Raw genomic sequence first — 26,010 nt, 5'->3', positions numbered from 1 at the left:
GACAGGAAGGCTTAAAACATTTTCCAGCAGAAACAGGAAAGATCTTACAATACAGGAAATACTTATACATATACTACAGGAAAAAATATTGCAAAGGAATTTTCTGTTATTAGAAGCAACCCAAAGATTATTTCATATTCCCTTACTCCACCACCCTCAAATACAAATATTGAACTGAACCCTAGTATACTATTAAACTAAGGGCAATATATTTTATACTTAAATATGTATGCTTCATATACTCAAATTTCTAAACAATAAGGCTTTGTTTGAAACTTTTAATCCCCAAAGGTAATAGGGAGCCCAAGTGATAGGCGTTTTCTATTACTACTACAGCTGTCTGCTGAAACTCATGATTTTACTGATTTATTTAGGAGTCAACTGGAAAAGATTTAACATTTTAACATAGCCACAAAACATGCTGGAGGACCAAATGTTCTATTTGTGGGGAATCAAAAAAAATATTTTCACAAAGGTAACAAACAGTCTTACAAAAGGGAAATGGGGAGACTAAGGAGAGAGGATGACAAATTGAATGTGGAATCCCAGATGGGATCCTGGGACAGAAAAAGGACATTAGATAAAATAAAGGACAGGTAAGTAAAGCATGGACTCTAGTTAATAACATGTATCAGCATTGTTAATTGTAACAAATAAACCATACTAACATATTAACAGGGAAAACTCTACTATATTCCCAGTTTTTCCATAAATATCAAACTGTTCTAAAAGATAAAGTTTACTTACTTCTACCTCATACCATATACAAAAATGAACTCAAGATATATCAAAGACATAGATATAAGAGCTATAATTATAAAACTCTTTGAAGAAAACGCAGGTGTAAAAAGTTCATGACCTTGGATTAAGCAATGTTCCTCTAGCTGGGACACTGAAAAAGGGTAAGCAACCAAAGGAAAAAACATATAAACTGGATTTTAAGTTTAGGAACTTTTGCGCTTCAGATGACTATCAAGAAAGTAAAAAGGCAATGCACAGAACAGGAAAAAATATTTACAAATCATGGATCTGATAAGGGTCTAGGGTCCAGAATACAGAGAGAACATGTAAAATTTAACAACAAAGGGGCACCTGGGTGGTTCAGTCAGTTGAGCTTTTGACTCCAGCTCGGTGATGATCTCGCAGTCGTGGGATTGAGCCCTGTGTTGGGCTCCACACTGGGCATGAAACCTGCTTGGAATTCTCTGTCTCCCTCTCTGTCCCTTCCCAGCCCATGCTCTCTTTAAATAAAACAGATAAAAGATTTCAATAGATTTTTCTCCAAAGAAGATACATAAATGACCAACAAGCACATGAAAGATGTTCAAAATCATTTGTCATTAAGGAAATGCAAGTCAAAACCATAATGAGATACCACTTCACGTGTACTAAGTTGGTTATTAAAAAAGAAAAATGGGAAAATAACAAGATTGACAAGGATGTGGAGAAACTACAGCTGCCAGCGCAGCTGCTCTGGCAAACAGTGGCAGTCTCTCCAAAAGTTACAGTTACTATATGACCCAGCAATTACAGTCCTAAGTATATACCAAAAGGAACTGAAAAAATTATGTCCACACAAAAACTTGTACACAAATGCTCACAGCAGCATTATTTACAATAGCAAAAAAAATAGAAAGCCGTATGCCCATCAACTGATGAATGGATAAACAAAATGTGGTAAATCCATACAATGGAATATTATTTGGCAATAAAAAGGAATGAAGTACTGATACATGCTATAACACAAACCTTGGAAACATTACGTTAACTGAAAGAATCCAGACAAAAAAGGCCACATGTGGTAGGATTCTGTTTATATGCAATGTTTAGAATAGGTAAATCCATGGTCAGAAAGTAGATTAAGGCTTGCCAGGGTCTGGGGAAAAGGGATAATGAGAATGACTACTAATGGGGGTACAGAGTTTCTGTTTGGGGTCATGAAAATATTTTGGAATCAGATAATAGTGATGGTTGTACAACTCTGAATTTACTGAAGACCACTGAATGGTACACCTTTAAAGGGGTGAATGTTATGTTAATTATATCTCAAAAAAATATTTTATTTTGAGAGAGAGGAGGAAGTGGGGAGGGGCAGAGAGAGAGAGAGATGGAGGGAGAGAGAGATTCCCAAGCAGGTTCCAAACCCTCAGTGCAGAGCCTGATGCAGGGCTTGAACTCCCGAGCCGTGAGATCATAACCTGAGCGGAAATCAAGGTTGGATGCTTAACTGAGTCACCCAGGCACCACTCGATAAAAAATATTTTTAAGTAAATTAAACTAAGGTGTTCAGTTACCCAGAGGTTAATATTTTATTTAATTTCTTTCTTACAGACTTACTGCTCTAACCACAGACTGATAAATGCCAAGTATCCTCAGATGAGAGTTGCTTAGGTTGGTAAAAATGTTTTAATTTTCCTTCCCAAGTTATTCCAGTTTTCTTTGTTGACTTTATATGCTTAACATATACTAGGTGTTAATAAATATTCCAGGGACTGATTATACAACTTGACAGGCCTATAAGAGCACAGGATAGAGCAGTGAGCCAGTTGTAGACACTGGCATTAACCATGCCAGCAGCACAAATGGTGCTGCTGACCAACTGCAATGGCTAAAACATCGCCCACCTGTCTATAGAGGATGAAGAGCCATTTTGTTTAACAGGCTGATAACTGGGAAAACAAAACAGTTCTTGGATTGTAAAAGCTGCTGGGAATAACTTTAAACATCTAGATAAAGTTCTACTTACTGTTCTTGAAAGCAGGGCTTCTTAAACCAATTTCATGGCCTCAAGGAAACCATATGCAAAACTGCATTTGTGCAATTTCTGCAGTGAGTACTCACACCTTCAAAAGATTTCCAATGGGCCCCAAAGAAGTTAAGAAGTGGTACTTTAAATGGTTGTTTCTGAAAATGTGGCCCAAAGTGCACTTGGACATTTAGGGACAATGAGAGCTCCTCCTCGTGGGGTTTAGAGAGTTAGATCTGTTATACCTTCCACCAACATCTTAAGTGGCATCAGATGGTATCCCAGACTAAGAAGGTTCCCCATTAAGGTGGGGAGGGGAGAAAACATGAGCTAATTCAATACAAAAATTGTTTTCATAGCTGTACACAGAACATTTCCTGCGTACCAGGCTTAGTATCTAGAATACGCAGATGACCCTTGGCCCTGACCCCATGGCTCTCCAGTTTCTCAAGAGAAGTGTTCTTGAACTTGCCATTTCATCAAGAGCCCTTTAAGAGCAATATTCCAATAAAGGCAAACTCTTTGGGATATTTTCAAAGAAAACCTTCAACTTTGGCTAAAGGCAAAATACGTGGAAAGTGTTCTCTGAGCTGGGAATGTTCCTTCCCTAAGAATATTTCAGGGGGTAATGGGAGATTACCCTTTTGCAGACTCCTATGAACCCACAGGAATTTACTAATTATAAACAAATTCACAGGGCGCCTGGGTGGCTCAGTCAGGTAAGCGTCTGACTTCGGCTCAGGTCATGATCTCGCGGTCCATGAGTTCGAGACCTGCGTCAGGCTCCGCGCTGACGGCTCAGAGCCTAGAGCCTGGAGCCTGTATTGGATTCTGTGTCTCCCTCTCTCTGACCCGCCCTCATTCATGCTCTCTCTCTGTCTCAAAAATAAATAAACGTTAAAAAAAATTTTTTTTTATAAACAAATTCACTACAATTACCATCTGGACAAGAGAACAGTTAATATGTGAGACCTTACTTTTTGCACAGGTTTTAAAACCTGACTAGGCAAGAATAAGCTGCTAACTGCCCAACAGCCATTTTCTTAGTTTTAGCAGCTAAACTAACATTTTCCTTAAAGAAAATGTCAAGCTTCCCAAAACAATGAGAAGCACTAATATGGGCACCCACTTTTAGTGATCAATATTAAAGTAAAAAGCAAATGAAGGTGAATATAAGCCCAAAACAACAGTGGTTAAAATCCACATCCAGTTTCTTGTTGCAGAAATCTCATGCAGAAGCAGCTGCAGGTTCTGATGACATTCTTATGTTCTAGAAGAATTTCACATGAGTCACTGACATAAGATGAAAGGGGAAATATTTACCTTTGTGAGTTGAATTCAATTCACAAGAGCAAAAAGCTCAACTTTTAAAATATTAAGAGATATTTTATAAAAAACCCAAAGTTTTATTTCATTGTTAATGGTCAAAGCACTGTAGAAGTGACCCAGTACCTTATTAGTGTGTGTGTGCCTGGCTCTTCCTAAAAAGGCTCTGCCTAAAGAAGGCAAATGTCCCCAGAACAGTGTTTATAGGTTGGGTCATCTGCCTTTGACCTTCTCTCCCAGTCCCCACCCTCAATACAACCACTAGCACTGGGACTGGTCATCGGGCTCTTAGATGGTTGCTGACTGACCAGATATTCATTCTGTTGAGTCAGATGACTTTTCTGAAAGGATTAGAAACCTGTTAAAAATAGATCACAACGAGGTAATGGTACCCACAGACGATAGCCGGGGCAACGGTGAAGTAACAACATAGGGAACACATGGGATACATTCCACCATCCACCATTTATGAAGTTTGTTGCTGTGGGCACCATTTATAACAGTTCTTACAGGTAGGTCAGAATTCAAAGGATCCTGCAGAGCTGTTAAGCAGGACCTCAGACCTGGATTCATCCAAGCATCTAATGGTGGCTGATCTGATGCAAAGACTTTCGCCTACTGAAAGATTTGAAACTAAGAAAATGCGAATGGGGGAAAAAAACCCACCAAAGTCTGTTTTCTCCATTAATCTGGCCAACACAAAAAAATTAATCTTGGCTTTTAAATGTGTTTATACAATGGATAAAAAACAATATAAAATGTTAAGTAGGTAAATACTAGAAGAAAACTTAAAACCATTTTTAGGGTAGTGACATTACATCTTCAATAGGGCTTTCTGGTTTCATATTAAACTGGAAATAGTTACTGTGACATTTAAAAATTAAGCATCTTGATCTGAAGTTGATATCTAAAGAAGATATCTTTTAATACCCTCCTTATTACATCCTAAAGAGTTTTTAGCACTTACTATGCGTCAGCCACTTTTCTAAACACTTGACATGCATTTTCTCATTTATTCCCCACAAAAATCCTATGAAGTAGATACTATTCCACCCGCATTTTACAGAGGAAAAGGATGAGAACCAGAGAAGCTAAGTACGTGACTGAAGGCCACACAAGGTAAGTAAGTGGTGATCCTAAATCAGGCAGTGGGGCTCAATGCCCCTGATCCTCTTGTCTTCACTGCTTCTCTGGGGAGGACAAGGAAGGTGCATGACACCTCCCAGCAGCTGCCACTCAGTGTTGGGTTTGTCCCTGCCCAGCGGGACTACCAGGAACCCTGAGCCAAACTGCCACATCCTTGGGTAGGCTTTCCTTAAGTCAGCCTCCCTTCATAGCATCCTTCACTGAATCAAAGGCCCAACCCACAAATCTTTATGTTAACAGTTCCAATTGTAAAATGACCGGTTTCTTATCTAGCTAGAAGTTCCCACCGTGAGCAAGGAGGAAAGTATACTTATGGGGCAAGAGCCCTGAATCCCCACTTTTCAAGATGACTTAGAATTGGAACAGGTAAGAACAACCATAAGACAGTATCTATGGTGTTGCCAGCTGACCCCCTGTAAGAACTTGTAGTTACCTAGTTTTCTGAACAGCTGAAACATTAAGATTATATGATTTTTCATACCATAATTCTCCAATATAAACAAATATCCTTAACTTTTATATTAGCTTAAGTTTGTAGCTAAGTATGTCACTGAAATGCGACCTGTTAGAGGTTACTTCTCAACTTGGTTTATGAAAGGTATCTATGAAGTTATCAAATTAGATATCTAAAAAATTAGATCAGGCATAGTTAAACCTGATCATCTGACTACTGATTTCAAGCTAGGACTTAAATCATAGCCCCTCTTTTCTCAGAGGCTGGACTTCAAGTCTTATAACTGATTCTCTCCAAGAAGGCTAGGAGAATTACTCAAATTAGTCCACTTCTGGTGCCTTTTTTTTTTTTTACCGGTTTAAATTTTTTTTTTTTTAAATATTTATTCTTCAGAGAGAGAGACAGAGCATGAGCTGGGGAGGGGCAGAGAGAGGGAGGAACACAGAATCTGAGGCAGGCTCCAGGCTCAGAGCTATCAGCGCAGCTGTCAGGGTTCGAACTCACGAGCCGCAAGATCATGACCTGAGCTGAAGTCGGACGCTCAACCGACTGAGCCACCCAGATGCCCCTTTTAAATGGTTTTAAAGCAAAGATATAAACATGGCTGTATCACGGTGACTAAGTGCCCATCAGCCACAAATCAGGGTGGAGTGCCTCCTCTGAAGATCCCTACAGACACCAAAATGGTGCCAAGGCAATGAGCACACGTGAAATTAAACTCAGTAAAATCCAATCTCTACTTTTTTTAGCTGGTAGATTGGACAGGTATGATTAACACTGGGCAGTACTAAGCTGAATGTTAGCAGTGCCCCCTGCTTTTATACCCTGTTCAACTGGCAGGTGATAAAATTTGATAAGGAATCAGTGACAAGACACAGGAGCAGAGAAGGAGCAGCACCAAATATGTATATCCTAAAATGAGTCTGTCTACTCAAAGAAAAAGAACATGGATCTGAATAGTGGAACAGTCCAAAGCATTTCTACTTTGTGTTTGAAGCAGAAGATGGTGTCACCAAGAGCAGGTACCACACCTCAAGAACTAGTAAACAACAAGGACCTCTGATGAAGGTAAGAAAAATTTGAATAGGCCTCAAAGTCTTTCCATTAATAAGCATGACCACCTTATCTTGTTTTCCTAAACCAACAGTTCTCAAACTTGAATCAGAGTCAGAATTCCCTGAAAGACTTGTTATATGTGGACAACAAGGCCCTATCCCTAGAATCTGATTCAATACCACTGAAATGGGGCTTGAGGTTTTATATTTCTAAGAGGTTACCAGTTGGTGCTAAACACTAGTTCAGAGACCACTGTTTGAGAACCACTGTCTAAAAACACTTTTAATCCATGACTTTGAGGGGGAGATTCCACTGTGTAACCTCCAAAAGCCCTTCAACATAATTCAAACACTTTATACATGCACATTTAAGTGTTACCAAAACATAGCTTTTGGTCTTGGGAATCTGGCCTAGTGAAATGGACCTGAGTGAGCTTATAAATTAAGGGCTCAAGATTCCCAGAATAACAGGTGCATATGATACATCCACTTATAACCATTCCAGTTAATCATCACTGAGGCTTAGGGGTAGGCCTGAAAGTACCTAATGTGATTCTTAACTTGACTTCCTAATACATTCATGGAAACACAATGGACACCAACAGAACCCTAGGGAGTAATTATGCATCTGACTTGCTTGACAACATCAAGACCATATATCAAGTTCTCCAAGGAAGACTAAAGACTTGCTATTCAAAGTATGGTCAGTGGACCTGCAGTAAGGGCACCACCTGGGAGGTTAAAAAGCCAAAATTTGAAGTCTACTCCTAACCTAACAGAATTCACACTTTATAAGGGTTCATAGGTAATCCCCAGACAAACCAACATTTAGGAAGCAAGATGGACAATATAGCATAGGAGACTCTGATATGTTACTTTTAAAAGCACTAGGACAAATATCTGGACTTCTCCACCTTCATGGAAAAAACTCTAGAATTCTGAACAGACTACTAACATCACCTCATAAAACAAATGAATGCTAAACTAAGAAGGGTCAAAGTTTAAGAAGCCCTCTCATCTAGCCAATATGTTTTTTAGTCTTGTAGTTAACATTCCATATTTACAAGTTCTCACAAACACATCACCTATAAAAATCACTGAGGACAGTTTCCTTCTATTGCTTCTAAACTTTCTAGCCCATGCAGAAACATTACTATATGCTTTATTCCAATAGTTCGATCTCAGTATGTAGGTAAGGAGTAGGATGGCTGAAGTATTATTCCAGTTGTGCAAAAACAGACCACTTACTATAGTTCTCAGAACACAGGATTGTTTCAAGCTTTCTTCAAAGGAGAAAGGCTTAGTTTGCCTCAAGGACTAGATTAAGTAGACTGTGAGAAACACATATGCATGAAACCACTACCCTAACACTGCCTAAACATGATCCTAAAACTGCCGTGAACTAAATCTTCTCGAATGGAATGGACAGTAAGCCAATTTCCAATCAATTTTGGTAGAGAAGACCATTATATCTAAGATTCACTGTCATTAACCTAAAAAATGTTCTTAATCATTTCTTTGAGGCACATTTATCTAAGTATGACAAAATTCTAAGACTATATTATCAAAAGTGGGCAAGACTGACCTTCTTTATCTTTACTGTAGACACACACAAGTTCTAGCCTAAGAGAGATCAATAATACCTTCCCTAAAAATGACTTAAGCCTAAATATGGATATACATATAAAGATGGTCTATACATGCCACCCTTTGATCATTATGAAAGTGATTCAAAAGCCTCTCTGCCTGGATTCTACAAGTAGAATACCAATTAAGAACTTTTATTCAAAAAGTGCTAGGAAAGTTGAAATCACGTAAGCATATAAAATAAGCAGTTCAAATCAGTTTCTCTTCATTTAATAAGATTTTCTGCATTTGGAATTCAACTATCAATATTTTAGGTAATGAATTTAAATTGTGAAACATGGCTTCAGCACTTTCAGGTTTGAGAAAAACTACATTTGGGAAGACCAAATCTGAATGAAAAAATGAAATGCTATCAGATTTTTTTTAATACTAAAAATGAATATTACTCTAACAGCACTTGATACTTTACCAAGTAGTGGCACCAGTACACAAACAAGGCCTGACTTCAAAATATTAATCATTATTCTGGAAAGTCAGGGATAATAACCACATCAGAACCCTTGATTGGGTCCATACTTAGGAAATACAGATATGGGACCAACTAGAACATGACTCTTCCTGTCAACAGTCCCAAGCACATTTTTTGTACTCCAGCCAATACATTTCAGGGAACAAAAAATGAATTCACAGCTGAGTCCTGTCAACCTCTTCAGAAACATTTAGGAGCCAGTAAGATACTGAGCAGTAGCTTCAACAAGTACAGAACCTTGAGTGATTTGCATGCAAAACTGGAATCCTTACTCTACAGTATATAAATCAGTAATATACCAGTTATGGTTGTTATAGAACATTTGAGCCAACATACACTGATCCACAAATTCATATGCCATCTAAGCCAATATTCGGTTCACGTGAAAACTACTCAGAAGCAAATTCTAGTTTAAATTGCGTATTCACACTTCCAGAAAAAAATTGAAAGAAATGCTTTACTAAATTTAGTAATATTTAGTCCATATAGTGAGTCAGAATGAGACTCCCACTTTTGATAATACTAATGGAATATCTACACAATGTTACCAACCTCCCCCACCTATAAAGAAACACTATTTCATTAGTAACAAAGCTTACTTTTGTATAGCGATGGGGGGATTTGGAGGCTGGTTGCTTCTTCAGGTCAAGAAAGGCATCTCCGTTTTCTGTTTCTCCCACACTTCTCCTATCCATGGCTCCTTGGTCTACAATTCTTTGCACCTGGAAGATAAATCAGCAAAACTGTTACAGAGAACACTATGTTTTCAGAAGACTGTTTAAAACACTGAAACTCTTTTATCTCTTAAAATGACTACCTTTTAAAAACAAAGTCTCATTCAACAACTATTCCATAAACCAGAATCCACTTGGAAATAGAACGACTGGTACTTAGCTCTTCTAGTTAAGTGTTCTAAGCATCAAGGGGGTAAGGAAAGCATAAGTAGAAGGTGCCCAAATCAGGGTACAGCCTTCAAGCAGCTTTAAAACAAAAAGAAACCAAAATTAGTCACTGCCACCCATGAGGACCTTTCAGACAGCAGTGGGGAAGTTTTCCGAGTGGGGGCAGGTAGGAGACTAGTTGGGGCTGGGGATCCGGGAAGTCGGACTGTGGTAAAGTGCCTGTCACTTGCCAATGGACGGCGCCAGCTGCCCCTTGTTATCCAGAGGCCAGGGGCTGGGGCCCGAGCGCCCCCCACCCGGCCGGCGGCACCTGTGGCCATGTCAGGGGCGCCCGTAGCAAGGAAGGGGCGAGATCCGGCTTCAGCTCCGAAACTCGGCTTTCCCGGGCCGCGACCCCAACCACCGGCCCCTCGCGCAGGCCGCGGCCCAGCGGCCTCCTTCGGAGGAAGGGCGGGGACTGTACTCACGGAGGGGAGGCGGGCCGAAGGGAGCGGGGAGACCGAATCCCCCGGCCCGGCCGCTCCAAGCTGGAGCCGGCGCAGGCCCGCCGCCGTCCGCCCCGGCCCGGCGGCTCGGGCCCCGCCAGCCCGCCAGCCCGCTGTCCGCCGGCCGCCCCGCTGGCCTCGCGTCCCTGCCCGCCCCCCGCGCGCGCCCCGGCGCTCGCGCTCACGCACGCGACCCCGGGAGCAGCGCGCCCGCGCCCCTGCCCTTCCTGCGGCCCTTGGCGCGCGGCGCCTCGGCTCCCGCCGCCACCAGGCCCTTACTCTGTGCCTCCGCCGCTCGGCGGCCCTTCGCCTCGGCCGCCGCTCCCCTCCCTACTGCCCGCGCCGGTCAGAGGGCTGCTCCGCGCGGCCTTCGCTCTCGCCCCCCCACCCCCCCGCCAGCTCGGACTGTCTCTCTTCAGCCGCCGTAACCACGGCCCAGCCCTCCGCCCCTCCTCCCGGGCCCCCTCCCCCTTAATAACTCCCTCCACGCACCCGGGCCCCAGCACCGCCTTCGCCGCCGCGCGCCCGGATGTGAGGTGGCCGCGGCAGTGCCGGGCGGAAAAGAGAAACATCTCGGCGCGCTCCTGGGGCGCCGGCCCTTGCGTGCGTCCGGCGGCGGGGAAGCGGAGGCGCGGAGGAGATGGCGGCGGCGGGGAGGGGGAGGCGGCGGGGGCGGCAGAAGCCCTTACCGGTGCGCACAGGCGGTCGTCCTGGGCAGCCCTGAGGAGGACTCTGCGTTCCCACGCGCGCTTCGGGGCGGAGCAGAACGGGCGGGCGGTGCTGGGAGGCCGAGGCCAGAGGCTGGCAGTTGTCCCTGGAAGGCGGTGGCACCAGCGAAGTGGGCCGGGGTCTGCGGCCTGGTGCGACTTGGGAGCGCGTCGACTTCGACGTTCGCACAGTTCGCAACGGCGGAGAAGCCTGGGGCTTCGGCAGTGGCAGTCTGAGGAGAACCTGGGGGCTTTTGAGCTTCCCAGTTGTGGGCCCGAATCTCAAGTTTTTCATTAGTGGGTGTAATGTTGGGCAAAGCCCGAACAACTTTTGAGTTTTCGCTCTCCTTTCTAAAACGGCCCCTCTCTATAAATTTATGAGATTGTGCGTTGTTGCATTAACAAACTTGCCGCGACTGCTTTCGATTGAGCGAAGAAGGGCGACTGACAGATTCATTGAAAGGGTTTTTTCCATCATAACTCGAACCTTTCCATAGCTTGCACAGGAAGGGGAAGGGCGAGTGTCAAGCGCTTAGCACAGTGGCGAGACTGCAAATGGGAACACAGATGCAAACATAATTTCCCTACTCTGAGACATAAGTGTAACTGCCGTGCTTGGGAGGAGCGATCAGTAAAGGTATGACGGTGATCACCTGTGAGCCTGATCTGCGGTAATATCACGAGCCCCAGTCTCTGTCCCTTGCGACCGCCTGGGGTTGATGTGAAATGATGTGTGGGCGTAGATTGGGATTGGGCATTGAGTGATCACTAAATTCCCTTCCTAGGAGTCTTGCCAACCGAGAAAATTATGAAAACGTTTTTCATCTGGAACACGGAATAAAGTGTATACTATCTTTGCAGGCAAGAGGCAGAGGGAAACGTTTGCAAATTAGGCCCGAGTTCACATCCCAGCTCTACCACACACTACAGGCTGGGGAGAATTAGGCCATTTATTTATCCTTAGCCTTGGTTTTGTAGTCTGTAAAATTGGAAAGATAACCCACTCACAGGGGCTGTTGTCAAGATTAAAAAGGTTAAGGTGGTTAAAAAGCCTTATACTGGTTTTGTGTGTGTATGTGTGTTTTAAGCCTATTGAGAGACACATTGTAAGTAATGAAACATTGTTCGTCTTAATATTTTAGAAATCAAGCTGCTTTTGGAATCCAGGTTCTTCAGAAGACTGAGGAAATGGTCTAATCCGATTGCTATCAGGAGTAGTGAAGAAGGCCTATTCTTTCAAGCTCTTAAATCCTGGCTCTGCCACTTAGTGTGAAACCTAAGCCAGTCATTTCACCTTCCTGGACCTGTTTACTCCTCTGTCAAAAAGGGACAGCAGTACCTATTTTTCAGGCTTATAATGGGAATTAGAGATAACATTAAAAAAATTGCTCTAGTCAAGTATGTCTGTATAATCAACCATCCCCAAACTCCAGTAGCTTAGCTCAATATTTATTTTGTACCCAAACCTTCAATTTAGGCCAGTTCTACTGGGGACAGCTAGAACTAAATGGTCTCTGCTCCATTTAATAGGTGGAAAGCTTGGGGCTAGGATCATTTAGTGGCTCACTTACTCACATATTTGGTGTTTGATGGTGGCTGTCAGCTGGGACTACTGGAGCAGTTGGATGGAAGTTTACACATGGCTTCTCTCTGTGACCTGAGCTTTTCTTACAACATAGTGCCAGGATTCTGAGGGCAGCCGGTTGCTGAATTGTCTTTTCTAATCTAGCCTTAGAGCCAGTCGCTGTTCTGCCACAACAAACCATCTGCTCCTTAGATAGAAGTCACCAAGGGGAGGGGACTTAGACTACTTTTATATGGGAGAAGTGTCAAAGAATTAGTGGGCATATTTTCAAATTACCACAAATACACACAAAATCTGCTCAAGGCAATGTAGCTACCATGATAGAGGCCTGGTGCTAATTTTCTGGGCCCTCTGGTCTAGTTGGGATGCAGTCTTCCACCAGGCTCTTCTTCAGTACCTTGTAGAACCTTGGTCTTAACTCCCTTATCTTTCAGAGACTCAATTTGTCCTTGTGAAAAGAGAAGCAAATTAGTACCTGGGAAAAAAGGTAATAAATAAAGGAGGGCATCTGTAAATGTCTTTCACCTGTCTGTGCAAAAGCTACATGCTTGCAAGTCCTTGTTTCATTGTAGCTTTCGAGTATCATTCTCCTTGGTAAGAATGATAGTTTGTAATTCTACAATGCCCCTCTTTGCAGTTAATAATGAATTTTCAAATATCAGTATGAGAAGCCTCTTTGAGAGAATAAGAGAAATTACTCTTGTTCTTTAATACATATTTGTAAGGTCTTAGTTTAGGTTCAATTGTTGGCTCAAAGTTTGGCATAAGGGGACTCAAAAGTTCAGTCTGTTGGGGAAATTAGCAGTCCAAGAGCAGTAGAGAAGCACATGAAAATACTAAAAACCTGGTAATTTTGAGAGCAGCCTCATCTCAGTTGGGATTACACCTCAACTACCCAGCACCTCTCTAAGTGGGCTTTTCTTGTTCATTTTTTCCTGCTCCAAGGGTAATCCCTGGTTCCAAGAAAATAAAATTTCAAGTTTCACAGGTATGTGGCATCATGTACTCAGGTTAAAGACCATAAAGAAATTAAGGGACTTTTAGAAGACCACACAACAGGGGCACCTGCATGGCTCAGTTGGTTGAGCATCCAACATAGGCTCAGGTCATGACCTCACAGTTCTGAGTTTGAGCTCCGTGACTGACTCTGTGTTGACAACTCAAAGCCTGGAGTCTGCTTCAGATTCTGTGCCTCCCTCTCTCTCTCCCCCACTCACATTCTGTCTCTCTCTCAAAAATAAACATTAAAAAAAAGAAAAAAGACCACACAACAAATTCTTTGCAGAGCTTCTACCCTTTCTGGAACTTTATATCTTTGATTTTATTTATGGGAAGTACTTAAAACAGAAACGGATGAAATCATGCAAGTGCTACCGCACTATTATTCTATACAGTTATGTTCTAATCTTTCCTGGCAGGAGTAATTATATGCATCATAATAACTCAAATGAAAATAACCCTTCCTAAGTTAGAGTTGTTGGTAGTAAAGGCACATGACAGGAATAAAGTATCCACAAATCATCTAGAAAGTATAAAGTACTCATAGGACTAATTTTGGTAAATGTTAGTGTTAATTAGGACTTTGAAACTCACTCAATTAGTCATCCCTAAAAGATTGGTTTCACGTGTCCAGCTAAAGTGGAACGTCTTTTAAACAACTTGTTTTTGGCAACAAAAATTAGCACACGTAAAAAGCAGAGCAGAAATGCAAATTACCTGCGTGATTCTAATCCAGGGATATTCAACAAGTTATTTTACCTCATGTTTGTAATATATAATCTTCCAAGCATTTAAGTACAAAATGCTAGCCTTTGCTCTCTCCACCAGAAAACTCATGTGCTTTCAAATGTTTTATAAAGCATAGGAGAAAAGCATACAAAGATGCCCCACCTACTTTCTCTCACCCCTATTTTTAAAAGATCGGAATAGAGTCATTTAAAAAATTTAACGACTGTTTACTAACAATTAGTGATTGCTAATTACAATTTTAAAGGAAGAGTTAAGAGAAGATACCAGCTGGGGATAAATTAAATTCGGGGGCTGCGGAAAGACATCTCCCTCCCTCACCCTTCCAGATTGACTACGTCCCTGGTCCACGCGTGCGCGCCCTAGTCCTTAGGAGCTGGCTCGCACTCCCTGGGAACGCACCGTGGAGAACCAAGAGCCAGAGAGGCTCACGCGGGGGGCCTGAAGGTGGGGGGGTGGGGGTGGGAGGAGAACCTTCGTCATCGTGGGCCACCAGACGGGAACCTCATACCTAGTGCTTGCCGCACGAGGCGTAGCTCCGAGATCCGCTTCGAAACAGCTCCTACCCTTGTCTAAAAGTAGCTGTAGGAAGCTGAGCTGTGAAAGAAGCGAATGGGCCAGGAGGCCGAAAACTCTCCTTGGGGTTGCCCAAACGATGCATTCCTCCCCACACCTTGGGACCAGCTCGGCATTGCAGGTGCCCCTCGACTGCCAGAGGGAGGCGTGTCATCTACCGGACGGAGGCTGCGCGAACTACAGGGTCCCAGATGGGGCGTCTCACACGCTTGCCGCGTCACCGTGGAGACGGAGGCGGGGCCGGCGCAAGACTCCAGAGCAGAGGCGCGGGAAGCGCCGAGGCAGGCGGTGGCCGCGGGGGGCTAGAGCAGCGCCAGCTACGTCTTCCCACTCCCGCCGGGGCTTCTGGAGGCGCGAGGCCTGAGGGCTCGGCTTGTCCAGGTATGAGGCTGGATCGAATCGTTCCCAGCTTGTGAGTGGCTCGGCCTCCTCTGTTGGGCGGCGAGAGCATGTCCCTCCGAGGTGGGCCCAGTAACCTACTCTCCTCTCTGAGCCTCCGCTTCCTTCCCTAGAAGTAAGTGCAAGCGGTGCTGCCTACCCACTGACTGTGATTCGGGTGTGGAAGAGGTGTGAAGAGAGCGCGTAGGACTCGCGGAATCCGCCTTTCTCGCCCAGCGCGGGGCTCGCGTCCTTCTCGTCCGGGGCTGCTTCCGGTCAGCGACTTGTTGCTCAGGCCCCGGGGCGCCGCATCCTCTCGCGATTCTGGTGCGCTGAAGGCGGGTTTGGGTGCGTGCGTCCGGGTAAGGCTCTTTAGCGGGCGCGGTTCCCTGCCGCGTGGCCGGGCCAGGGACTTATGTGCACAGACCTCGGGTCCCCGTCTGATCCCCGAAGGGCCCAACAGAGCAAAAACAGAGAAGCCTCTCCAGCAGTGGGAGACCAATGCTTCGTTTTTATTTCATAAGAGGCTAGTCAGGTTTCCTGTCAACCTCTGTGTAGATGCAGTCAATGTTGAACGGATGGTGTTAGGGACCTGAGTACCAGCCCTACAGCTTAGCTAGTTACCTCAATTAGATACTTCGTTGGTAAAATGAAATGGCTACCGCCCGTTCAGGTGGTTGTTAAAAAGCAGGTAATTAATGAAAAATGCTTAGTACCATCTATACTTGGCACAGAGTACCCGCTTCATTAGCGGTGTTTTGTTTTGTTTTGTTTTTGGTCTATTCGTTTTAGATTTAGTGGTACCCGCCTAACTAAGTGCGTTGAAGGTATGAGACTTCTAATGTCAGAGAAGCCTTCCTGGAAGAAGTAGTTGAAACTTATTCTGGGGCTTAAGATATAAATATAGGCCTTTCGTTGCTTTTCTTTCGTAGGATCACTCATTTCTCATTGTTAGCAGCCACAAAATACTGTAGAAACTTCTTTTTTTTAATTTTTTCTTTTTTTTTTAACGTTTTTATTTATTTTTGAGACAGAGAGAGACAGAGCATGAATGGGGGAGGGGCAGAGAGAGAAGGAGACACAGAATCTGAAGCAGGCTCCAGGCTCTGAGCCATCAGCGCAGAGCCCAACGCGGGGCTCGAACCCACGGACCGTGAGATCGTGACCTGAGCTGGAGTCGGATGCTTAACCGACTGAGCCACCCAGGCCCCTAGAAACTTCTTTAAGAAGTTAACTTCGTCGGAAGGACATGCTCTCGCCGCTCAACCGAGGAGGCCGAGGCCTCAGGCCTCGCGCCTCAAGAAGACCCGCCGGCAGTGGGCAAATATACGTGATTTTTAAAAACTAATATTAAAAGTTTGTAATAGAAAATAGCCCTATTCCCCAGTTATAATTTCCATTCTTCTAGCTCTTTCTCTGGCTCTTCTAGAAGTTGGAAGTAAATATCCTTATGGGTGATATTTCCTGATTTTTTAGTTTTACACATAAAGTATTGACTGCTTCTTGTGGAAGATAAGTGCTTAGCTCAGTTTTCCTTCCATTTTATCGCCATTGTGGTTATGTGTTAATTTAATGTTAAATTAATGGTCGGGGCTCCCGGGTGGCTCAGTTGGTTAAGCATCTGACTCTTGGTTTTGGACTCAGGTCTGATCTCATGGTTGGTGAGTTTGAGCCCCGCATCAGGCTCTGCACTGATGGTGAGGAGCCTGCTTGGGATTCTCTTTATCTCCCTCTATCTGCCCCTCCCCCGCTCAGGTGTGCACGCACACGCTCTCTTTCTCTCTCTCTCTCTCAATAAATAAATAAACTTAGCAAAAAATTTTTTTTAAATTAATGATCAGTGTTCTATAACATTTCATAGCTAAATCAAGTAGAGTACTGCAACTCTTTCTTGTCCATCCCATTATTTTTTCTGAGAATTAATAATTACCTTCTTTTCTCATTTGCCTGGTATTCCATACACAGATCACTAATTTTTTTTTTCTGAGTGATTCAGCATTTCTTTTACGCCTATCAGTAATTTTCTGCAAAAATTACTCTAAAAATGGTCAATTTCCTCTCTTTCTTGGAGATCCTCCTCTTCTCTAATCTGAACTGGTTGCTCTGCGCCTGCTGTACTCAGTTCTAATCTGGAGACTTCTTTTCACATCTATCCTGGGATTTTCTTCTTTTTGATATTGTATTGAATTCATTCTTGCCTGTATTCCCATTTTTCCCCCCTTAATTTGCTTCCTTGGTTTTTGGGATACCTTTTCCTGTAATAACTGCTACTTCTACTTCCTCCTTCTCTTTTTCTTCCTTAAACAGCTTTATTGTGATGTAAGTCACATATGATACAATTCACTAATTGAAAGTGTTCAGTATTTTTTAAATCTACTGTTATGCAACCATCTCACCATACTCAATTTTAGAACATTTTCACCATCCAAAAAAGAAACCCTTATTTGTTAGTAGTAATTCCCTTTTCCCTTCAATCCTCCCAGCCCTAGACAGCCAGGAATTTACTTTATGACTCATAGATTTATCTGTTCTGGACATTTCATATAAGTGGAATTGTATGATGTTATAGGTCTTTGTAATTGGCTTCTTTCACTTAGCATGTTTTAGCATGCAACCATATTTTAACATGTAACAGTACTGTGTTTCTTTTTATGGTTGCATAATATTTCATGGTATGGTTATACCATATTTTGTTTGCCCATCCATGAGTTGATGGACATTTGGGTTTTCACCTTTTTGGCTATTATTAATGTCGCCGTGAACATTCATGTACAAGTTTTTGTATAGACGTTTGAGTTCTTTTGGCTATGTACATAGGAATGGAACTGCTGGATCAAATGGTAACTCTATTTATCTTTTAGAGGAACTGCCAGGTTTTCCAAAGTGGCTTGCACCTTTTTATATTATCACCATCAGTGTATGAGGGTTTCACTTTCTCTACATCCTCACCAACACTTATTATCTTTTTGTCTTTTTATTTTGAAGTTTAATCTCTACACCCAACATGGGACTTGAATTCAAGACCCTGAGATCACATTGCTCCCTCCAACTAAGCCAGCCAGGTGCCCTAATCTTTGTCTTTTTGATTACAGCCATCCTAATGGTTATCTTATTTGATTTGCATTTTCCTGATGGCTGATAATATTGAACATCTGTAATGTGCTTATTGGCCATTTATGTATTTTCTTTGGAGAAATGTCTATTCATATCCCTTGTCCATTTTTAAATTGGGTTTTTTTTTATGGAGTTGTAGGAATTTTTAAAAATATAAACTAGATGTGTCTCTTAGCAGATTTGCAAATATTTTCTCCCATTCAGTGAGTGGTGTTTTCACTTCCTTGATGGTGTCCTTTGAAACACAACTGTTTTTAATTTTGACAATGTCTAGTTTTCCTGTAACTTCTCAAGAACCGGGTAGCCTAAGCTTTTTCTCCCTGCACGTGGGAAAAAGTGTTTGATCTACTCTGACATTTAGCCTCTGTGCAGGACCTCTCATCTGAGGATTTATTTCAATTTTGAGAGACTTTCTTCTTATTTCTTTGATCATTTCTTCCTCTTTCACTCTCATCTCTCTCTGGAATACCTGCTAGTTGCATATCTGATCCCCTGGATTGAGCCTCTGATTTTCTAACTTTTTTTTCCTTTTGTCATTCCCCCCTCCCTTTCTCTTTCTGGGACATTTCTTCAATGTTATCAGCCACCTTCTAATGTTTTAGCTCTCCTGTTTCTTGTTCTTCTTTTGTTTTCTTTTAAATAACCCTTATTTTATTCAATGGATTATATTATTCTATAGTATGTACTCTTTATGTTTTTGAGGATATTAACTATAAGAGTTGTCTTCTTGTTGTTGTTGGTTTTTTCTTGTGTTCCCCATATTGTCTTTGTTTCATCCAGAATTTTAAGAAACATTTTGTTATGAAATGTTTCAAGCACTTATAATATGTACCCATCACCCAGTTTCAAAAATTATTAACTTATGAACTATCTTGTTTTATCTATACCTCTGCCCACTGTGTCCCCACTGGATTAATTTTGTTTTAATTTTTACTTTGAAATAATTTCAGCCTTACCAAAAAGTCACAGAGAACCCCCCCCCCCCGCCCCATATACCTTTATCCACGTTTACTGCTTTCCCTCCCATTTTAAAAAGTCTTTTCCTTCATGATGGTTGCAAGATGGGGTTTTTCCAACCCTACCTCTTCCACATTTCTCAGTGAGCATTCTGTGTATGGATGAGCGCTCCCTTCTCCCACATGTATCTGTCTCTTCATTTGTTTATTTTCAGCCCTGACTCATGAATAGCCATTTTATTCTATGGGTTTTATTACTGTCCTTAACAATTTTAGTGCTCAAATTTATCCTATCTTATCTGTAATTTTTTTGGTATATTCTGTAAAAGATGAGGTGCTGTTTTAAAAAACAACCAACACTGCTATCACAGTAAAAACCTTAATGGTAATTCCTTAATAACTTATTAAAATATTTTTTAGTGTAGAAAAAGTTTAGGGGTGCCTGGTTGGCTCAGTCAGTAAAGCTTCTAACTTTGGTTCAGGCTATGATCTTATGGTTAGTGAGTTCGGACCCTGCATCAGGCTCTCAGCTGTCAGCACAGAACCTGCTTCAAATCCTCTGTTCCCCTCTGTCTCTGCCCCTCCCCTGCTCACGTGTTCTCTCTCTCTCTCAAAAAAAAAAAAAAAAAAAGTTTAAATGTCCCTGATTGTTCCATGTTTTTTTAAGTTTATTTTTCTTTTTTCTTTTTTAATTTTTTTTTTCAACGTTTATTTATTTTTGGGACAGAGAGAGACAGAGCATGAACGGGGGAGGGGCAGAGAGAGAGGGAGACACAGAATCGGAAACAGGCTCCAGGCTCTGAGCCATCAGCCCAGAGCCCGACGCGGGGCTCGAACTCACGGACCACGAGATCGTGACCTGGCTGAAGTCGGACGCTTAACCGACTGCGCCACCCAGGCGCCCCATCTTTTTTCTTTTTTAAAGTAGGCTTCTTGCCCAGTGTGGAGCCCAAAGTGGGGCTTGAACTCATAACCCTGAGTTCAAGACTTGAGCCGAATTAAGAGTTGGATGCTTAACCAGTGGACCCACTCAGGTGCCCCCAAAGTTTATTTATTTATTTTTAGTAATCTCTACACCCAGTGTCAGGCTTGGACTCACAACCCCAGGATCAAGGGTCACACACTCTTCCAACTGAGCCAGCCAGGCATCCCTGTTTCATGTTTTTTGTCTGACAGTTGGTTTGTAGTTAGATTGTTAAAATCAAGGTCGAAAATCAAGATCCAAAGTCAAAGTCCATATGTTGCATTTGGTTGCTATGCATCTTAAGTGTCTTTTTTTAATTTTTAAAGTAATCTCTACACCCAACGTGGGGCTTGAACTCACAATCCAAGATTGAGTCACATGTTCCCCTGACTGAGCCAGCGAGGCACCCCTTTAGTGTCTTTTAATGTATAAGTTTCCCTCTCTTTCCTTTGCTGTTCACTTATTGAAGGAACTGGTTGTTAGTCTTGTGGTTTCCTACATCATTAATTTTGCAGATTGCAGAATCATTTTTGTTTCCATTTTTTATAAGTTGGTACTTCATTGTAGATGAGGCTTGTTGATATTTAGATTCAAGTTCTTGCCAGGAATACGTCATAGGTTGTGGCACTTCCTCAGATTCCTGTTTTTGGAATTGGAGGTCACATCTTATTGGAGGTCACATCTTATTGGAGGTCACATCTACATGTCTTGTGATTCTTGATTGTCCGTTCGTACTTAAGTGTCAGCAACTGAGAAATGATTTGGAAGCTCCTAGTGTCTGAGCAGGACTTGTAGGTTTGTGAGCTTTTCTCTAAGGGCAAGCCTATGTTTTCACTGAGGGAGGTGGGCACAGGTATGAGAATCTTCAGGGCTGTTCGTTCTTAGCATCTTCTGCAAAAATTTTTCCCATCTCCCATCTCTCCTGATTCCTTCCCATCTTCCCATCTCCTCCCTGATTGGGAGGTACCAGTCTAGCTGCCAGAATTCTGGAAGCAGAGTGTGGAGAAGGAGTTGGATACCCTGTCTGGCAGGGGTTGGGAGGAGACCAGGGCCCCCAAATGCTCACCATATAGACTTTCATTCAGTCCTCTCATTTGTGGCCTATAGCTATGATTGTGGGAGCCATTCCTTATTCCTTCTAGTTCTCAGCTCTTCTGGGATTCTATGGGCCTGCTGTCTTTTGTATCCCACACTGTAGATATTCATTTCTCAAAATGTTAGGCCAGCTAATTTTCCTCCTTTTTCTTGCAAAGATTTGTGGAAATCTTTTCTATGATCTCTTCTCCTATCTCTTGGACCTTAGGGTTTATACCCTTTTATCCTTTACTATCATCTTAGGATGTCAATATATAGGTTTAACTGGGAGTCCACACCTACTAATCTTGTTTTTCTTGGATTATCTTTTGTATTTGGTTGTTATGTGTATTCCAACTCAGGAGCAAGTTCATATTCATACATACCCTTACTGAGATCTGTCTGGGTCTTTCCAGTATTCATATATCTCATCTGTCAAGTTCCAGACATTGCTTTAGATATTGGAGATATAGTGGTAAGAAGGTCAGATATGTTTCTGTTTTCCTGTTTTCATGGGATTTATATTCTAGTAGGGAAAGCAGATAGTCACAAGTAGTTGGAATGTTGGCACAGAGTATATAACAAAAGGGAATCTTTGACTGCAGATAACATTCCATGGAACCATTATAACAAGACATATACCCAAGGCAATGACCCATTTATTATAACAGTATTTAGCCAAAAATCCCTATTTGATTATCCTTTAATTTACAGAAATAGTCGCTAATGGTGACCTTTGTTACTTGGAATGTGATACTAGAAAGAGTAGGAGGACAAACGTTTGATGTCAGTAAGAACTATTTTTTGTACAGATTAAGTCTCTTCTCTAGCTAATTCCTTTTCTGATTGTCATTGAAATATATGACCTTGATTATAAGGGTGATTTTATTCTTTTAGAATGAATGTCTTTTTACGAATGCCTCACAATTACTCGACATAAGACAAGTCCGCCCTATTAGCTTTCCTCCACCATGTACTTAAGTCTTACTCCTTTGTCTTACCACTTGAATTAGTTTCCAAAGGCTGCTGTGACAAAATGGTATACACTGGGTGGCTTAAAAACAACAGAAATGTATTGTCTCATAGTTCTGGAAGCCAGAAATCTGAAATCAAGATGTCAACAGGGCCATCCTCTTTCTGAAGGCTCTGGAAGAGGGTCTGTTCCGTGTGCTTTTCTTAGCCCTTGGTGTTCCTTGCCAGCAGCCCTTGGTGTTCCTTGGCTTATGGACACATCATTCCAGTCTCTGCTTTCATCATCACATGCTGTTCTCCCTGTGTGTCTGTATTCACATGGCATTCTCCGTTTGTGTATATCTGTCCCTGTTTCTCATCTTTGTTTATAAGGATGCCAATCATATTGGATTAAGGGCCCACCTTATTCCAGTGTGATCTCATCTGAATTACATCTGCAAAGATTCTATTTCCAAATCAGGTCACATTCATAGGTACTAGGGGTTGGGACTCTAGCATATCTTTGGGGAGGACGCAATCCAACCCACAACATGGCTATTCTTTGCATCAAGAAATAAATAAGGGGTGCCTGGGTGGCTCAGTCGGTTGAGCGGCTGACTTAGACTCAGGTCATGATCTCATGGTTTGTGAGTTCAAGCCCCATGTCGGGCTCTGTGCTGACAGCTCAGAGCCTGGAGCCTGCTTCACATTCTGCCTCCGTCTTTTTCCCTCTGCCCCTCCTCTGCTCTCTCTCTCTCTCTCTCCTATAAATAAACATTAAAGAAAAAAGAAATAAATAAAAACATGTTATTTAGTTTGTAATGAATATAACTAGTAGAAATTATCACCCACTGAAAATGGGGACTGTATATAGTAATTTACTATTGACCAAAAACTGCCTGGAGATTCTTTTTTTTTTAAATTTATTTAAATTTATTTTTTATTTTAACTTGTTTTATTTTTTATTATTTTTTTAAATTTACATCCCAATTAGTTAGCATATAGTGCAACAACGATTTCAGGAGTAGATTCCTTAATGCCCCTCACCCATTTAGCCCATCCGCCATCCCACAACCCCCCCCCCCATAACCCTCAGTTTGTTTTCCATATTTATGAGTCTCTTATGTTTTGTCCCCCTCCCTGTTTTTATATTATTTTTGTTTCCCTTCCCTTACGTTCATCTGTTGTGTCTCTTAAAGTCCTCATATGAGTGAAGTCATATGATTTTTGTCTTTCTCTGACTGACTAATTTCACTTAGCATAATACCTTCCAGTTCCATCCACCTAGTTGCAAATGGCAAGATTTCATTCTTTTTGATTGCTGAGTGATACTCCGTTGTATATATATACCACATTTTCTTTATCCATTCATCCATGGATGGACATTTGGGCTCTTTCCATACTTTGGCTATTTTTGATAGTGCTGCTATAAACATGGGGGTGCATGTGTCCCTTCAAAACAGCACCCCTGTATCCCTTGGATAAATACTTAGTAGTGCAATTGCTGGGTCATAAGGTAGTTCTATTTTTAGTTTTTTGAGGAACCTCCATACTGTTTTCCACAGTGGCTGCACCAGCTTGCATTCCCAGCCTGGAGATTCTTAAAAAAATTTTTTTTAATGTTTATTTATTTTTGAGAGAGAGAAACAGAGTGTGAATAGGGGAGGGGCAGAGAGAGAGGGAGACACAGAATCTGAAGTAGGCTCCAGGCTCTAAGCTGTCATTACAGAACCTGACATAGGGCTCAAACTCACGAACCACGAGATCATGACCTGAGCCGAAGTCAGACACTTAACAAACTGAGCCACCTAGACGCCCTTCCGGCTTGGAGATTCTTATACGTAACAACCAAAAGAATTAGTCTAGGCAAAAAATAAGAAATCTTGTCTTCTGCTGGTGTTCTTATGAAGGGAAGTTGGAGGTCTTGTAACATCACCTGGACAGGAAGAATGAGCCACTTATAGCCTTTTTTTTTTTTAATGTTTATTTATTTAGAGAGAGCAAGCATGAGTTGGGGAGGGGCAGAGAGGGAGGGTGAGAGAATCCGAAGAAGGCTCTGCACTGACAGCATGGAGCTCGACCCTGGGCTTGATCTCAGGAGCCATGAGATTATGACCTGAGCCAAAATCAAGAGTTGGATGCTTAACTGGCTGAGCCATCCAGGGGTGCTGCCAGTTATAGCCTTTTGGTGTCATTTTCTCTCCTCCCAGTTTCCTTTCTTATAACTTTTCAAAAATGCAAGTAAAAAAAATTCAGACTTGCTATGTTCATCTGTTGTTGAGTTAAGGGAGGGCAGGAGATTAGAAGCTGGCATGTACCTATTCAGAAATGTGGCTGCTAATAGGCTTCAGGTAATTTACTCTCCTTTTCCTTCTTTTTCTTAAAAGGGGGAAGATAAAAGACTTTTTTGATTCATGAAGAATCTGCTCACTAAGAAGCATATATCAAGCCGCTGGTCAAATTTCCATACAAAAGGAATTAAGCAGAGAATGCAGAGGAAGGTGGACTCTAGGTGAGTAATAGGACTTGACAAAAAAAAAAAAAAAAAAAAAGATAACTGAAATTATGGCCCGTATAAAAACCTGTAAACATTTTGTCTATAAAAATAATAAATAATAAATAAGTAGTTTTTTTTCCTAAATCATGAATGGTGAGAAAGGAACTTCAGGTAAGGATTTTTTTGTTGTTTTAGGTTTCTCATCTAGAATGTAGAGTATAATGCACATTTCATACTTTATGTTACAGTTCAAAACCATTTTGAGTGTGTGAAAATATCTGTCATTAAAATTTTTATTTTGAGCAAGAATGACGATTTTCCAGTGGAAGTTATCCACCCCCGCCCCCTCCACACACACAAGTGCTTTATTGAATTCAATTGTAGACTGACATGTATATAAAATGCTATGGAAGGAGTGAGAGCCTCAGGCTATTGGCAGCTGCTAATAGCTTCTGTAATGTTTTATGATCTCTGAAATTGCTTCAAAAATTGTCAGTGAGCCAGTGGCGAAAGTAATACTGTATTGTAATGGTCAGAAGGAGGCCCAAGCCCAGGACCCAGATGTTCAGGCACTTGGTGGTGGAGGTGTAGACCTGGGCCCCAGCATCACCCGCCATCTTTCGGTACTTAGACTTCATGAAGTAGGTGAATGCCATGAAGGCCAGGCAGCACAAGTTCATGAAGATTGTGTTGAACAGGGACCAGACAATGTGGACGGGCACCTATGTCTTGATGTGAATCACAGTAGTTGCCACAGGACCTGAGCTCTGGGGCACCCTGAGTACAGCCACCTTATGCTTCATCTTGAACATCTCAGATGTTGTGGGGACACTGGTGTGAGTGCCAGGGAAGAAGGGCTGGGAATTGCTGTTTGTGGTGCAAGACAGAGCAGCTGTGGTCCGGATGCTGGATGGTGCTCTGGGCCCTCCCTTTCCCCAGGAGTTTTGATTTCTCTTAACATTCCTTTTTTGGTGTTTGGGGAATCCTGAGGTTAGAAGTTCTAACATCAAGGCTCACTGGCTGTTGTATCTTTCTCCTACTTCTTACCATGGTTGCTTATAGCCTATACTAAGGTTCTTTTGATTCCAAATAGCAGAATCAGCTCTGGCTAACCTTGACGAAAGGAAGGAATTTACGAGAAAGACTGCGGTTTACTAACCAAGCTGAGCCGCCCAGGGTCTCCTCCTTTATAATTCTTTTAATTTATGAGAAGTCAGTGGTAATGCCCTCTC

The 26,010-nt window shown here is 42.2% G+C and overlaps 2 protein-coding genes and 1 pseudogene across 19 annotated transcripts in view; 1 reads left to right on the top strand and 2 right to left on the bottom strand.

The window, feature by feature from the left end:
- Positions 1-11,486, bottom strand: part of EIF4ENIF1 (eukaryotic translation initiation factor 4E nuclear import factor 1) — a 45,554-nt gene extending 34,068 nt beyond the window's left edge. For 4 of the 9 annotated variants that reach the window (XM_043559200.1, XM_043559205.1, XM_043559208.1 and 1 more), the window contains exons 1-2: positions 10,213-10,377; positions 9,443-9,565 (exon numbers count right to left, since the gene is read on the bottom strand). In XM_043559200.1, the coding sequence (XP_043415135.1) occupies positions 9,443-9,538 (96 nt within the window). In that variant the 5' untranslated portion in view covers positions 9,539-9,565; positions 10,213-10,377. The other 5 variants (XM_043559203.1, XM_043559207.1, XM_043559204.1 and 2 more) reach the window with 4 other exon arrangements.
- Positions 11,487-14,595: 3,109 nt separating this feature from the next.
- SFI1 (SFI1 centrin binding protein) overlaps positions 14,596-26,010 on the top strand; it is a 106,279-nt gene continuing 94,864 nt past the window's right edge. For 4 of the 10 annotated variants that reach the window (XM_043559190.1, XM_043559188.1, XM_043559189.1 and 1 more), the window contains exons 1-3: positions 15,065-15,225; positions 15,357-15,584; positions 24,670-24,793. In XM_043559190.1, coding sequence (XP_043415125.1) covers positions 24,696-24,793 — 98 coding nt within the window. In that variant the 5' untranslated portion in view covers positions 15,065-15,225; positions 15,357-15,584; positions 24,670-24,695. Of the gene's footprint in view, positions 15,226-15,356; positions 15,585-24,669; positions 24,794-26,010 lie in introns of all 10 variants that reach the window. The other 6 variants (XM_043559193.1, XM_043559187.1, XM_043559184.1 and 3 more) reach the window with 4 other exon arrangements.
- Positions 24,815-25,819, bottom strand: LOC122470955 (annotated as a pseudogene).

The sequence above is a fragment of the Prionailurus bengalensis genome, chromosome D3 (assembly GCF_016509475.1).
Source record: "Prionailurus bengalensis isolate Pbe53 chromosome D3, Fcat_Pben_1.1_paternal_pri, whole genome shotgun sequence".
Lineage (NCBI taxonomy): Eukaryota > Metazoa > Chordata > Mammalia > Carnivora > Felidae > Prionailurus > Prionailurus bengalensis.
Note: the sequence above shows the minus strand (reverse complement) of the source record. Positions and strands in the feature narration are given on the sequence as shown.